The sequence below is a fragment of the Ursus maritimus genome, unplaced genomic scaffold (assembly GCF_017311325.1).
Source record: "Ursus maritimus isolate PB19 unplaced genomic scaffold, ASM1731132v1 scaffold_4, whole genome shotgun sequence".
Taxonomy (NCBI): domain Eukaryota; kingdom Metazoa; phylum Chordata; class Mammalia; order Carnivora; family Ursidae; genus Ursus; species Ursus maritimus.
Genome location: NW_024426552.1, coordinates 70,538,839 through 70,553,158, shown reverse-complemented (window position 1 = coordinate 70,553,158; position 14,320 = coordinate 70,538,839). Strand labels below are relative to the sequence as shown.

Sequence of the window (14,320 nt, the reverse complement as noted above, 5' to 3'; positions counted from 1 at the left end):
GCGGAGAAACGGGTGAAAGTTATTTCTGCCCAGCCAAGTGGCGTTGCTTCCTGGCGCTGCTTTTCTGCCTGCGCCTCAAGGTGTGGTCCTAACGCCTTCAAGCCCAGAATCTAAATAGTTTTTGTTTACTTAGTCTTTCCTAGCTGCGAACTGGGGAGAGAAGTCCCTGCCTGGATGGGAGATCGGAATGGAAGCGTGAGCGAAGTTTCCAGAGCTTGGCAAGGTTGCAAGGAGAGCCAACAGGACCTGACTTAAATGCTTTATTATTATTATTTTTTAAAATTCTACTTAGCATTGCATTAAAATTTCCTGTAATTAAAGTGAAAACAGTGAGCCTGCTCCACTCTGCGGCCTGGGCTTTTGGTGCTCACTCCATCGATAATTTCCCAGCGACGGGCATAAGAATGCTGGGTGAGACTTGTGTGGGTGCTGGGCGTTTTGCTTACATTTCATTAATCATGAGAACCACCTCTGTGTTACCGTGCTCAGAGAGGAAGAAGTTTGCTCAAGGCACAGATGGAATATGTATGGTGTCAAACCCCAGATCTCATCAGCTATCGTATATGTTCTGGGAGAAGGGAAGCATGCAGGTCGTTAGTGCGCATTTCAGAACCCAGCGCTTCTCGAACTTGATCATGCCTGTGAATCCTCCCAGGAATCGCGTTAACATGCAGATTCTGATTGATGAGGTCTGGGATGGGGCCGGGGACTCTGTACTTCTAAGAAGCTTCTGGGTGACGCCGATGAAAATGGTCTGGTCCAGGGGCCACATTTTGAATAGCAAGAAGAGTCCACTCCCTTTGGTGCAGGAAGGCACTGGACTAGCTGAAAAGTCAATCACAGCGAGTTAGGAGCATGCCCAGCTGGTACCATATCACCCACCCATTTCTGGATTCCCAGCCCAGATCACGGTGGGCTACCCCTTAATGCTCTTACTGAGCTGGTGTGAACTTAGGGAAACAACCAAGGGATTGCTGAAAAGCCATGTAGTTGTTGGCAAGGCTTCCGGAAGTCAGTGACCAAAGTTCAGTGAAGGAATGAATCAGAATGTGTTTTCTCCCACTTCCCTACATAGAAACAGTTTATCTTTAAATACTCCATACTCTCCATAGTAAAATCCCTGGAATTCTCTTGAAGCTTAGTGGTTAAAAATAAAACTAACTCATAAAAGTAAGATTATATGGATTTTACATTCTATGAACAACAGTAGATTATATATATAAAGAAACCTGCCATCCATTCCTAGAACTCAATCAGGAATCTGGGATTGCACCCTTGTTTCCTTTTCCAGATTTTGTCATCCCCAGAGATTTAGAGAAAGCAAGCAGTTTGGGTTTCTATTGTCATTCTTCTCATGGGCTCCAAAAAATCTTAACCAAGTAAAGTGATAATTTAATCGAAACTAGTAGAGAGTCAATCAGACACTGACATTGTAGGATTACAATAGCAGCAACTATTCTTAGCTGACAAATAAGTAAGGCATAAATAATTCTAATATTTCTCTCAAGACATTTCTCAACTCTATCACTGAAAAAGAACTATCCAAGCTCAGTTTTCTTATTTGTTTAATGGGATAATAATAATCCCTGTCCTGCAGAGGTAGCAAATGAGATAATGCTGAAAGATCATTGCCTAGTAGTTCATAGTAGTTTCCACAACCGAACAGTTTCTTTGCCCAACAACTGCACGATGCAGGTAAAAATCCACATGTATAATTGATCCATGTTGTGGGATTATGAGACTAGTTCATTGAGAAGAAGGAGGAAGGCAATTGAGGGTGCTGATGAGGCAAGATTATGGGTTCCAGATTGAGAGCAAAAAGTGAGATTGAGTGGGGAGTGATGATGGTGGTGGTGAAGGGTGGAGCGCCATGCTGGCTGCAGACCAAGTGTGGGGTGTTGCAAAGATGAATCAGCCCAGGTTCCTGCCCTCCGACCATAGAAGCCATTCCACCCACACACTTCGGGGAACGACACAACCCAGCCAAACTCCTCTCTTCACTTTGTCACGACAGTGGAAATGCTCTTCCACCAGGGCTGTGTCTCAAAACTGGGCAGATCCTCCTGATTCCCCACGTAGCTGAGCTCTTCTGATGAAGCCAACAGGGTCTGCACAGCTGACCTCTGGAGGAGGTTGCATTGATTTTGATTCATATCCAGCTTCCAAATAGCAACAGAGAGTGAGTGTTCCTCATTGACGGTGTTGCATAATACTTAATTTACCGTGGCTAAACAAACGTGGTTGCAAACCCTGAAACCCACACCCAGGAACGAATTTTGGAGTGGCTTTCTGCTCTCCATCTCCACACTGCTGTGCCTCCCTGGGCTCCACATCTGTCTGGGGAGGGAGATGGGAGAGTGGGCGGGTTTCTGTTTTTCCTTTTCACCCCTTAGCCAAAAATGGGGCAGTGGCAGAAACCCTGTTCCAAGGCAAGCTTGCAGCCTTACTCCTCCCTCTCACCGGTTCTCTGCAGCACCTCGTTCCATCAGGACAGGAAAGCAGTTCGCACGAGGCTGAGGGTTGTGAAGATAGAAGCCTGGCAGTCTCTGCAGCCACTCAATCAGCAAGGAAAGCTCCCTTCGATTATCTGCCGCTCTCAATTTATCCCTGTTGAAAATGGGTGGATTTTCACCCATGAGTGAGTGTCAAAAATTTAGCAGCCCTTTATTTGTGGTTATTGTAAGTGACTAACTTAAATCACCTCAACCAAACATGGATTGTCCGCTGGCACAAGTCATTCTGTGTGCAATGAAAAGTGTAAAAGACATTTTGCTTTGGTCATAAAGGCTACAAGAGTCTATATATATTATATTAGAACCTATGAATTTCCCCCAAACTCTTGTAGTTTTCTTTTTTAAGAATGTGTTTGTTTGTTTGTTTGTTTATTTAAGAGCGACAGGGTGAGAGCGAGAGAGAGAGAGAGAGAGAGAGAGAGAGAGCAGGGGAAGGAGCAGAGGGAGAGGGACAAGCAGATTCTGCTAAGCATGGAGTCCAACTGGGGGCTTGATCCCAGGACCTTGAGATCATGACCTGAGCGGAAGTAAAGAGTCAGACACTCAACTGACTGAGTCACCCAGGTGCCCCCACAACTCTTGTAGTTTTATGTGGAATATCCAGGGTCTTTTACTCACAGATGACTTCGTAATTATTCTTTTCCTCACGATAGTCAAGTGAGAAAGGGAACTTGTGTTTTTTTGAACTTTTCTTCTGTACTCATTAAACAATAACTCCACATTCCCACCTTATGCATTTGTTTTTCTTTTTTGGGGAGGGAGGGTCAGAGGGAGAGAGAGAATCTGAAGCAGGCTCCATGCCTGCCCGGGGCGGAGCCCAACTCAGGGGCTCGATCTCACAATTCTGAGATCAGGACCTGAGCTGAAATCAAGACTCAGACGCCTAACCAACTGAGCCACCCAGGTGCCCCTATTTTTCTGAACTTTTAGTTGTGGAAATTGAGACCCAATAAAGTGAAGCAAAGTAAAGGAGAGTAGAAGTAGAATTAATAATGACCAACTCTAAAATCTGCAGCTAGAAAGTGCCAGGCTTTTCCCATTCATTCATTCATTCATTCATTCACTCATTCATGGCTAGGCTCCAGGGATTCAGCATTGGACAAACACCCAGTCCCTGTGAGCTTAAATTTGAGTGGTTGTCAGCCTGCAGAGGGACTCATCCAAGGTTAAATAGCTCAGGTCAGTGGTGGAGCCACGAACCACACCACCGGTTAGATCCTGCTTTCCCAGAATGGCCTTCTGACCACTTCCCTTAAATCACTCTAATAAATACACTAAGAAGTGTTAGCATGTCAACTTGGATGCTGAGGGAATGAGAAAAAAGCAAAGGAAGTGTGACTAACCTTGGGAGTGGGGACTCCAAGGGTATGTGGGGGCCATTTCTATTTATGTGAAGGACTGTTACAGGGAAGGGAGGGAAGATTGCTCTGAGTAGACACAATGCAAGCAGAACTAGAACAAATGGGTTGAAGCTACAGAGTTGCAACTTTAGTTTTAATTTGTTTGAACCTTCTTACGATCAGAGTGGTTCAAAGATGGAGCGGACAGCTTATATGATAGTGAGCTCCCTGCCACCAGGGGTATTCGAGCAAAGGTTATATAACCAAATGTCAGGATGTTTAAAGCAGGTTCATGCTCCAAGGTGGGGGTTGGAGTAGATGATCACTAAGGTGCTTAATGGACTTCTTACCCTGAGAGGTTTCCTCCCTCTTCACACTACCCTACGTCACCCCAGTATTTGACATAATAGGGCAACAGATGGTCTCAGAAAAGGTGCTCAGGCTGGCAGTCACAGGGCAGTGCCTTCACCATGTAGCTTGGGGAGAAGATGACATCCTGCCCTGCTTGTCATGTGAAGGTTGAGGGCACTGTGAACCACCATCTAGCAAATTCAGTCATCATTAGTTACAAATGCTATTATCACACATAAAAATGTTCAAGGGCTAGGTTTTTGTTTCAAAGCTAGCCATGCAGGGGCTAGTGAGTTCTCCTCCTTCCAACTTCAGAGGGGACAAACCAATCTGGCTCCTGCCTCTGGTGGCACCGGTGAGAAAGGCTCGCTCGTAAGGCTCAAGGTTTCGCTTCTTTTGACATCTTTCTCTTGCCTTTGCTTTTCTGCCTGGGCGTTGTCTGGGCAGCAGATGCTGTAGGCAAGCAGTCCATGAAAGAAGGGGCATCATGGCCAGCATGGGCCACAGGGTGACCTCGGGAGTTTGTAGGTGTCTGACTTGTTTATTGTTCCTCTGTCATTCCTGCAATTTCCTGTCATGGCCTCCGTTTTCAGTTGAATGGTGTATCTCAAAAAGATATAGTCTTAACCCTGGGTACTTGTGGATGTGGCCGTATTTGGAAAGAGGGTCTTTAGAGATGTAATCAAGTGGAGATGAGGTCATACTGAATTAGGGTGGGTCCTAACGCAATAATGTGTTTTTATAAGAAGATACAAATTTGGACACACACAGAAAACACAGGGCGTGGGCAGGGGGACAGCACATGAGGACAGACGCAGAGAGTCTATGAGTTAAGGAATGCATGGATTGCTGGCAAGTGCCCGAAGCTAAGAGGAGTCAAGGAAGGATGCTTCTTTCTTTTGGCCTCCGGAATTGTGAGAAAAAGTTTCTGTTGTCATAAGCCACCTGTTTATGGGAATTTGTGGTGGTGGCCCTAGGAAACCCATACAGCCTCCTGCCATCTCAGCACTGGAAGGGAATTTGCTCAGCTCACAAACTGGGAGGCCAGGGCCCAGAGAGGGGCAGCATCTGGGACTCTCAGTGAGGCAGGGTGGGGATGTGGGTATCTGAGCTCTGGCTCTGATCACAGCGAGTCTCTGCTCAAATGCCCAGTGACTCACCGCAGCTTGGGAAATGCCTCCACCTACCATTCAAGGCCCTCCAGAGCCAGGGTCCGACCTGACTCGCACACAAAGAGCTAGGCTTTGGCACTCTTAGGCCCGTTTCTTAACTCCTCCAAGCCTCAGTCCTTTCCCTCTAGTGAAGAGAACATCGCGGACCTCACCACACTCTAATGAGACTGAAACATCTGGAAGGACCCAAAGCATAACACAGTGTGTGACACCAGGAGGTGCTCAGTATGCTTGAGTGCCCTGCTTTGGGCCCAGTTGTGTAGTGCTGAACACTAAGCTCCTTCTACACGGGCCATTTTCTCCCTCTGGACTTCCATCCCCTGTCTCTGTCCACAGCAACCTGCTCGTCCTCCTGTGGAGCAAAAAGCCTACCCCCTCCTTGGTAAGTGCCCTGCTGTCCTCACTGTTGGCGGTGCTTTTTCCCTCTGAGCCCCCAGTGCTTTGTGTCAAGCTCAGCCTGGGATAGCTCAGCTCGCACTTACCTGCACCTCTATCTCCTCTCCCACAACGTACTGAAAGTACGTCCTCGAGTTCTTTCTGAATCCATGGATACGGGACAATAACCTCCTGAAAGGTGAGACCAAGTGCATCTCCCCAGCACCTAGTGGGGACAGGCCAGTGCCCTTAACATCTGTGATGGAATAGCTGTTACTTGGCCAGCTGATTTGCATAGGCTCGCTAAAGATGCGCCAGGCCGCCATGCCCAGAGAGAAGTTCCAAACAAGAGACAAACGAAAACACAGGTTGCATAATATCCTTTCTCAATGTGAAAACCCCCAAGCATTTACCATACACATTTGCTTTCATCGGTACTTCTTTACGCTATTTCCTGTAAAACAAGAAGTATTATAACTCTCCTTGTTTTTGAAGTGAAAACCCCCGAGAGATGAAGGGTCACCGGGCAGAGCGAAGGAGCCCAGTGGGCCACCAGATCTCACAGACCTGGGTGTGATCTTGACCGCTAGAGAGACCAAAGTCTCACTGTGTAAATCCCATGACAGTCATGCTTGACTCTAACCTCTTTGGTGGCAGTGACAGCCAGTAACAAGGGGACTTTCCATTAAGGGGCCCCGTGAGCGGCAGCTTAGGTTATGGGGGAAGTGTTTGGTTGATGAGGGCTGAGCCTGCCCAGTCTACCAAATGAAGTCATGAGGCCCCCAAACATAGCCCTTCACAGAAGGGGAGAGGGAGCAGGGCATGTGCTCTGCATATTCGTGTATTTAAAAAGTCTCTGGCCTTATGTTTAGCTGAAGGAGAGAGCCTTGAATTGAGATCCAGGCCACGTGGGTCCTAATCTGGGCTTGACTGCTAAATACCGGTATAGCCATGCATGTGCACTCTTGGGACCTCAGTTTCCTCATCTGTGGAACCAGGACAGGGAGGTGACTAGATTGTCCTGAAGGGGGTCATCTGGATGGCTCAGTGGGTTGAGCATCCGACCTTCGATTTTGGCTTAGGTTCTGATCTTAGGGTGGTGGGATCGAGCCCTCTGTCGGGCTCCATGCTCAGCACAGAGTCTGCTTGTCCCTCCCCCCCCCACAAATAAATAGATAAATAAAATCTTAAAAAAAAAAAAGACTGTCCTGAAGGGCCTTCCAGTTCTGACAGCTTGTGTTTATGATAGTTCAATTGCTGTAAAAATAAACACGGGGTTAATATTTGTTCGTTGTACAATGTTTATCGTACACTGGCTTGGTGGCAGGCATTATGCTAGGAGCCAAGGACAGAAAGATGAATTCGATAGAGTTGCCGCTCTCCAAGAGCTCACAGTCCAGTGAGGGAGGCAGAGTTTAAGACAATAACGTTACAAAAGGCAAGTGTAGGGGTAGAGATAAAAGGAGCATGGAGAAGGAGTTAGGGAGGCCTGGGCCCCTTTCCTGGACGAGATGGTTCCTGAGCTGGCTTTTTAAAAATGAGTAGGGATCAGCCAGGGGAAGCGGCAGGAGGAGATCATTCTAGTTAGAATCACTTAAGCAATGGCATGAAGACAGGAAACGGTCTCGGGCGCATGGGGAGAAGCATATTCTCCGTGGCTGGAGCAGCACTTAGGCCAAGAGAAGTGGCGAATGAGGCTGGAGAGGTAGGCAGGTGCCAGAGCTGAAAATTCCCATGTGTTATGCTGAGAAGCTTAAGCTGCAGCCTGTGGCTGGTAGGAAGCCACCAAGGGGTTCTAATGGGAGGGGTTGTGCGGTCACATCTGTGGTTTGGTATCAGTGGGGAGGGGGGGTGGATTTGAGGGGGATAGGTTCAAAGGAAAAGAGATTTTTAAAGAAGATTTTATCTGTGTATCTATCTATCTATCCATCTATCTAATTACTGTTGCTCTGACCACCTTGGTTTCTAGAAGAAACTCTAGGTCCTGTGCTTGGCTCTGCTGGGGAGTGGGCAGCTTTGGAAGAGTGGGGAGGACTGAGGGTGCTCACTGAGGCAAGGGTGGGGAGGAAAAGGAGTCAGGAGAAGAGATGCCTGGCTGGGAGGTGTCTCGCCACTGTAACGAATTACCATAAACGTGGCATAAGTCAATAGGAACTTACCATTCTGCAGGCTAGAAGTCCAACACAGGTCTCATCGGGCTGGAATCAAGGTGTCACAGGGTCTCCTTTGTGGATGCTCTGGGAGAGAATTTGTCCTGGTCTTTTCCAGTTTCTAGAGGCTGCCTGCTTTCTTTGGCATGGAGCACCTCCCTCCATCTTCAAAGCCAGCAAGGGAGAGTGGGGTCCTTGTCACATCACATCACCCCCTTCCACTTAAAAAAAAGTCGAGATGAGATGAGATGCATATACCATAAAATTAACCATTCCGAGGTCAACAAGGAAGCGATACTTCGTGTGTCCACAATGTCGTGCAACCACTACTTCTATGCAGTTCCAAAACGTTTTCATCACCCCAAAAGGAAGCCCCATACCATTCAGCAGTTGTTCTGCATTCCTCCCTCTCCCCAGCCCCTGGCAACCACCCGCCTGTGCTCTGTCACTGTGGACCCACCTATTCCCTATAGTTCACATGAGTGGACTCCGACGATATGTGCCCTTTTCTGTCTGGCTTCTCTCACTCAGCATACTGTGTTTGAGGCCCCCACCTCCACTTCGAAGGAGCCTTGGAAGGGGGAGAGGGGAAGGAGAAGAGGCTAGGAAGGAGTTGATGGTGGGAGGAATGAAGCGGGCCAGGGCGGGCTACCCGAACTTCAGGATGTGTTGTTCAACCACAGAGGAGTTTCAGCGGAGATCCTGATTTAAGGGACCCAGAAACTGGCCTGGTGCAGCCCGTGGGTGAGTTCGCTCTGTGATGGATGCTGATGTCGATCCTGGAGGTCTTAATTAAAGAGTTGATATAAGAGGAGTCAGAAATGAGGAGGGCTGAAGAGTCAGAGGCTGTCATCACACGGTAGGATTTTTCAAGCTGGAGAGTGCTCGAACCCGCTGAGCGCCTTCCCACCTCCGGGCCTGCATGTTAGCCTCGCACAGTGCTATCCAGATCTACAGTTGTGGTTGTTCTGGTATCCACATTAAACAGGTAAAAGGAGACAGGCCAAATTAATTTTAATAATATAGTCTATTTAACTCAACATAACCAAAATATTATCATTCAATATATAATTATTATAAGACGATTGAGAGATTTTTTCCTTCTTTTTTTTCTAAGTCTTTGAAACCCAGCGTGTATCTCGCACCTGCATCACACCTCAGTTTGGACCAACTGCATTTCAAGAGCTCGGTAGCCATACATGGCTTGTGACCTCCTTCCTGGTCAGCACAGGCTAGCATGTTCCTGCGTGGCTGACTCCACCTTCTAGAGATCTCTGCCCAGAGTCGCCTTCCCTGGCCATGTGGTCTCAACCAACCGCCTTCTGCTCCTAGCACTGCTTTCTTGTGTGTGTTGAGGCTTATCACTATTTGAGATTTTATTATTTGTTTGCTTATTCTCTGCCTCCCTGTAGGATATAAATCCCATGAGGGCAAAGACCCGTCTGCCTGCTTTAACACAATATCCCCAGCAACGGCATTGCATCCACCACAGACTCACAACAAATGTTAATTGGATGACTTTGAGGATCCCAGATTAGTCATTTGTTGTCTCTGAAGCCGACATGCGTTTAGGGTGTTGGGGAAGGAGGCCCGAGAGGGAGGATCATTATGCAAGAAATAAGGTGGGAGAAAGCCAGCCTGAACGCTTTCTGTGAGCTCAGAGGCTGACTCTCAGATGTCAAGTCAGAGGCCAGGTTTCTCGGCTGTGACTTGGCTGCGTGTTGATTCAACCACTGCCTTATCCGGTTCTAGGAGAAACCGGCCCCCCTGATGGCACTTCTGCCTGCCACCAGTAGATGGCGCGGCATTACACAGAAAAGGCCAGTCTGCGGCCTGATGCAGTTTCTGACCTGTTCCCCAAACTGCCTTGGCTCATGTTCTGTTCTGGAGCTGCCCTGTGTCTCAGGTCCGTGGTGTGGGCTCATAAATGGTGCCACCGGTTTCCCTGGCTGAAGAAACTCAGCCTCAGTGGTGACAAGGTGAGGCAGGCCCCAGGGGCCAGCCCAGGCCCAGGACCAGCTCCAGGCCCCCAGGGCCCAGGCGGGCAAGAGACAGCCTGGTCCTCCGCCTCCTGGGTCTGTGAGCACCGGCACAGACTGTGACTCACACCGCAGAGTGTTCACATTTGCCTAGAACCTTTCTGTTCTCCCGAGGTTGAAAACAGACTTACTGAGGAGGTTGTCCAGGCATGGCAGTGACCAGTCACAGGAGCAGCTCAGTGGGCCTCTGCACCCAGAATGGATGCCCTCGCGCTGCCTCGGAGAAGCCAGGCCCGCTGGTGGAATCCTCCCTGCCATTGTGGTCCACGGCTCTCCCTGCTACCCTGTGATGCCTGAGGCAGTGCCCCTGCAGAAGGTGAGACCAGCCTTACCTCCCACCACTGATCCTTCCTTGTCTGCCCCAAACCCTTCTAACCCTTGGACCTCTGAGCAAGTTGGAAATGGTACCTGCTTGAACATGACATCTACTATTGTAGAGTTTAGACTTCGAGATTATGGACCAGCTAACGGTCACCTAACACAGGTTAATCTGGTGTGTTTTTTACCAGACTTTTCCGTTTGGAGTACATACAGTCTATGTGGTTGCCACTGCAAGATATTCCAGAAAGCTGAGTGGAAGAGGAATTCACCTTGGCTTAAATGGCTTATTAGGGTCCTAACTAGTTCATTCCAGCACCAGGCCAAGTATCCCTCCGTTAGCGCATTAGTACAGCTGGGGAGTAAGGCATCAGAGCTCTGGTCTAATGACACCCTGGAGTGAGAGTCAGCCATGAAAAGGCCATTCCTTCCCTCAGAGACTAGGGGGGCCCAAAAAAGCACCATCAGGAAACTTTCTACTCTCATCGTTATAGTCATTAAACTCCATCCTAATCTGCACATGTGCCTGCATTTTCAGGTTCTATAATTCTGCTGCCCTCTAGATCTAGAAAGCCCTTTAGTTCTTCCCTGCTTGGAGAAAGCCTGCTCATTCTTCAAACATCACCTTCTGTGGAGCCTTTTCTGATCTTCCTACTCACAACGAACCTTCTCTTCTTCTAACTTCTCATAGTACTTTGGGTCTTTCTCAGGGCACGTAGCCTACCCTGTCTTCCCGTTCACACGCACGTCTCATTCATTCATTCAACAATCAAGTAGTGCCTATTTGTACCAGGCACTGGGGGACACAGAGTGCTTTCATAGTTGCAGTGGAAGCCCAGAGCTGGGTGCAGTTGGCGTCCTTCGTGGGACTGGGAGCTCCTTGGAGACAGGAACCGGGTCTGCTCCTAGCCCAGGGCCTGGCACCAAAAAGTACTCACAAAAGTTACGTTGACACTCAGCACCACTGAGTCTGAGAAAATTGGGTTAGAATTCAAAGAAAGGTTATTTAAATTTCAAAGAAAGTTTGAAAATTAGCAAAGGTAGGGCTCCAGAGAATTCCCAGGAGGGGCTACAGTAGTTCTGAAATCAGTGGTTTTGGCACGGAAGCCAAAGATAGCCAAGACCCCCTGGGGCCTAGGGGGGAAAGGGGTTCCGCTGTCCTCCTCCAGGATGACCTCGGGAGTTTCATGCAGCATCACCTGGACATTTACCACACATTCCAGCCTGAAGTCGCGTTGCTTTCACTGAGCAGACCATAGAGGCGAGGAAGTTATTTTGAGGGCCCAGAAATGAGTTACCAGCCAAGGGTCAAGCTGGTCAGATGATTAAAGCTATGCTGTTCGGTCAGCACTAGAGAAAAGCATAATGATGGGATTGCCATTCCTAGTGGAGGGTGGCTGACCATTATTAGACACTGAAATAAAAAAAAAGGTCATTTGGATTTTAACTAGGAATTCTCATCCCAAGATGTGTCAATGATGTAATAAAACTGAATGATTGGCCTGCCAAAGTAAAATGAGTTCTAACCACACATAGGCATTACCTAGAAATCCTAGAGGTCTCCAAAAACTGCTCTTCTCTGAGGCCTGAGAGCAGGAGGGGCCACTGCTAGGGATTCGGCGCAGGAAGCACTTTATTTATGGACTATATACCATATTGTTCACTCCAATCACCGCATTACACTCATCTCACTTCTCACTATCTGCTTGTCTGTGGAGAAAGGGCTCCAAGATCCTAAAAGATAAGTCTCGCTGTTTTCCTTGCTTCTGTCTCCTTTAATGAAAATTGTGAAAAAATATAATATTAAACAGCACCTACTCATTCTCAGAGAGCTGTCACACAAAGAAAGAACCACTATTTCCCCAACCTTTTTGCATAGTAAATTAGTCTAAATCCCACCTTCCACCACTTCCCCCAGAAGTTTCGATGTAGACATACATTTATTTAGTGAGTTGCAATTCAGCCTGAGGGTGGAGTGTCAGAATTCAAGTTGCTTTTCCCGAGGGGTAACCCCGGATCTTGGCGATACCTGTAGATAAACGAGATGCTGGCAAATCTGAGATGTAATTGCGGGATTGGACCGGTTTCCCCTTTCCCTCAACAAATGGCTGCAACTAGGTCCCTTTAAGAGACCAGGAACCCGCCGGGCGTCCGAGCCCGAAACGCATCCTCTTCTCTGCTCCTCCCCTGTCCCCGCGCGGCGAATGGTTCGCGCCGGCCTATATTTACCCGAGATCTTGCTCCCGGACCGCAAGGATGTGAGGTTGGCGAGCCGGCTACCGCTCGCAGCACGGGACGGGCGCGCCGCAAAGGCGGGCAGCAGACCTCGGGGACCTCGGGAGCGGAGTCGGACACCCCCAAAGCGAAGAAATGAGGTAGCGACCGTCCCAGGAGCCGACCATGCGCGCGCCCCGCTCTCGGCGCCCCGCGCTGCCCCGGCCGAGCCAGCCGGGACAGTGAGCCCGCCGAGCCCGAGTCCCCGAGTCCGGCCGGAGCGAAGATGCAGTGAGCCACAGCGGGAGTGCTGCGCCGGGCCCGCCGCGGCCAGCCGGGGCAGCATCTGACTGCACTCCGGGCAAGCCGCAGGGTCTGGGACCAGCCCAGCCGAGGGGCTCTCCGGCTCCGGCACCCCTTGGGGGCGGGGAGCACCGGCCTTGGGCACACTCGCTATCGAGTTTCCGCGGCTTCTAGTCCCAGCCCTGGGGAGTGTGTGTGTGTGCGCGCGTGTGTGTGTGCGCGCGCGCGGGGGCCCTTTCCAGGTTCGCCGAGGAGTTCCTGCATATTCTCGCCCCGTCCCGACTGCTTTGGCGGGGGCTCCTTCTGTTTGCGCGCGCGCATCTCTTTTTAACGTTCCACTCTGATTTCGTCTTCTCTCATTTTGCTTGCCTAAGACTCTTTGCCCTCATCCTTGCCCTGGCCGGGGTAAATCTCTGCCCGCTGTTTTTCTCCCCACACTCGCAGCTGAATATTTTCTTCTCTTAAAATTTTTACCCGTACCCTCTTCGGCGGGGTCCCGGAGCACGATACTCCCTAACTCCCTCTCTACCACTGGGCCACTCCCAGCAGAGGTGTTTTTTGTTTTTTGTTTTTCCTGTCTTGCCCCGGCCGAGCCCGGCCCGGGCGGGTGGCTCAGCGGGGCTCGTACCCGCCGCTCCGCCGCCGCCGCCGCCCAGCTGCGCGGGGGCGCCCTCCGGAGATGCTGCCGTGGAAGAAGCACAAGTTCGAGCTGCTGGCCGAGGCGCCGCCACGGCAGGCGTCCAAGCCCAAGGGCTACGCGGTGAGCCTGCACTACTCGGCGCTCAGCTCGCTGGCGCGGGCGTGCCCCGAAGGCGCGCTCAGCCGGGTGGGCAGCATGTTTCGCTCCAAGCGCAAGAAGCTGCATATCACCAGCGAGGACCCCACTTACACCGTGCTCTACCTGGGCAATGCCACCACCATTCAGGCGCGCGGGGACGGCTGCACTGACCTAGCGGTGGGCAAGATCTGGAGCAAGAGCGAGGCAGGTCGTCAGGGCACCAAGATGAAGCTGACTGTGAGCGCGCAGGGTATCCGCATGGTGCACGCCGAGGAGCGCGCGCTGCGCCGCCCGGGCCACCTCTACCTGCTACACCGCGTTACCTATTGCGTGGCAGACGCGCGGCTGCCCAAGGTCTTCGCCTGGGTATACCGGCACGAGCTCAAGCACAAGGCGGTAATGCTGCGCTGCCACGCGGTGCTGGTGTCCAAGCCCGAGAAGGCTCAGGCCATGGCCCTGCTGTTGTACCAGACGTCGGCCAACGCACTGGCGGAATTTAAACGGCTCAAGCGGAGGGACGATGCGCGTCACCAGCAGCAGGAGCTGGTGGGCGCGCACACCATCCCGCTCGTGCCGCTGCGCAAACTGCTCCTACACGGACCCTGCTGCTACAAGCCACCGGTGGAACGCAGCCGCAGCGCGCCCAAGCTGGGCTCCATCACCGAGGACTTGCTCGGCGAACAGCAGGAGCAGGAGCTGCAGGAGGAAGAGGAAGAGGAGCACACGGAGGGCTGCCTGGAGGAGGAGGAGGAGGAGGAGGAGGAGGA

General features: G+C 50.5%; 1 protein-coding gene and 1 long non-coding RNA gene across 2 annotated transcripts in view; one reads left to right on the top strand and one right to left on the bottom strand.

Annotated features, from left to right (window-relative positions):
- Positions 1–109: 109 nt before the first annotated feature.
- Positions 110–8,844, bottom strand: LOC103675994. The gene is made up of 4 exons (XR_571967.2): positions 8,362–8,844; positions 7,911–8,122; positions 2,461–2,607; positions 110–825 (listed from the first exon to the last, which is right to left on the bottom strand). It is a non-coding gene; the product is annotated as an uncharacterized LOC103675994 (long non-coding RNA).
- Positions 8,845–12,529: 3,685 nt separating this feature from the next.
- FAM43A (family with sequence similarity 43 member A) overlaps positions 12,530–14,320 on the top strand; it is a 3,175-nt gene continuing 1,384 nt past the window's right edge. The window contains exon 1 of the mRNA XM_040621412.1: positions 12,530–14,288. Coding sequence (XP_040477346.1) covers positions 13,455–14,288 — 834 coding nt within the window. The 5' untranslated portion in view covers positions 12,530–13,454. The remainder of the gene's footprint in view (positions 14,289–14,320) is intronic.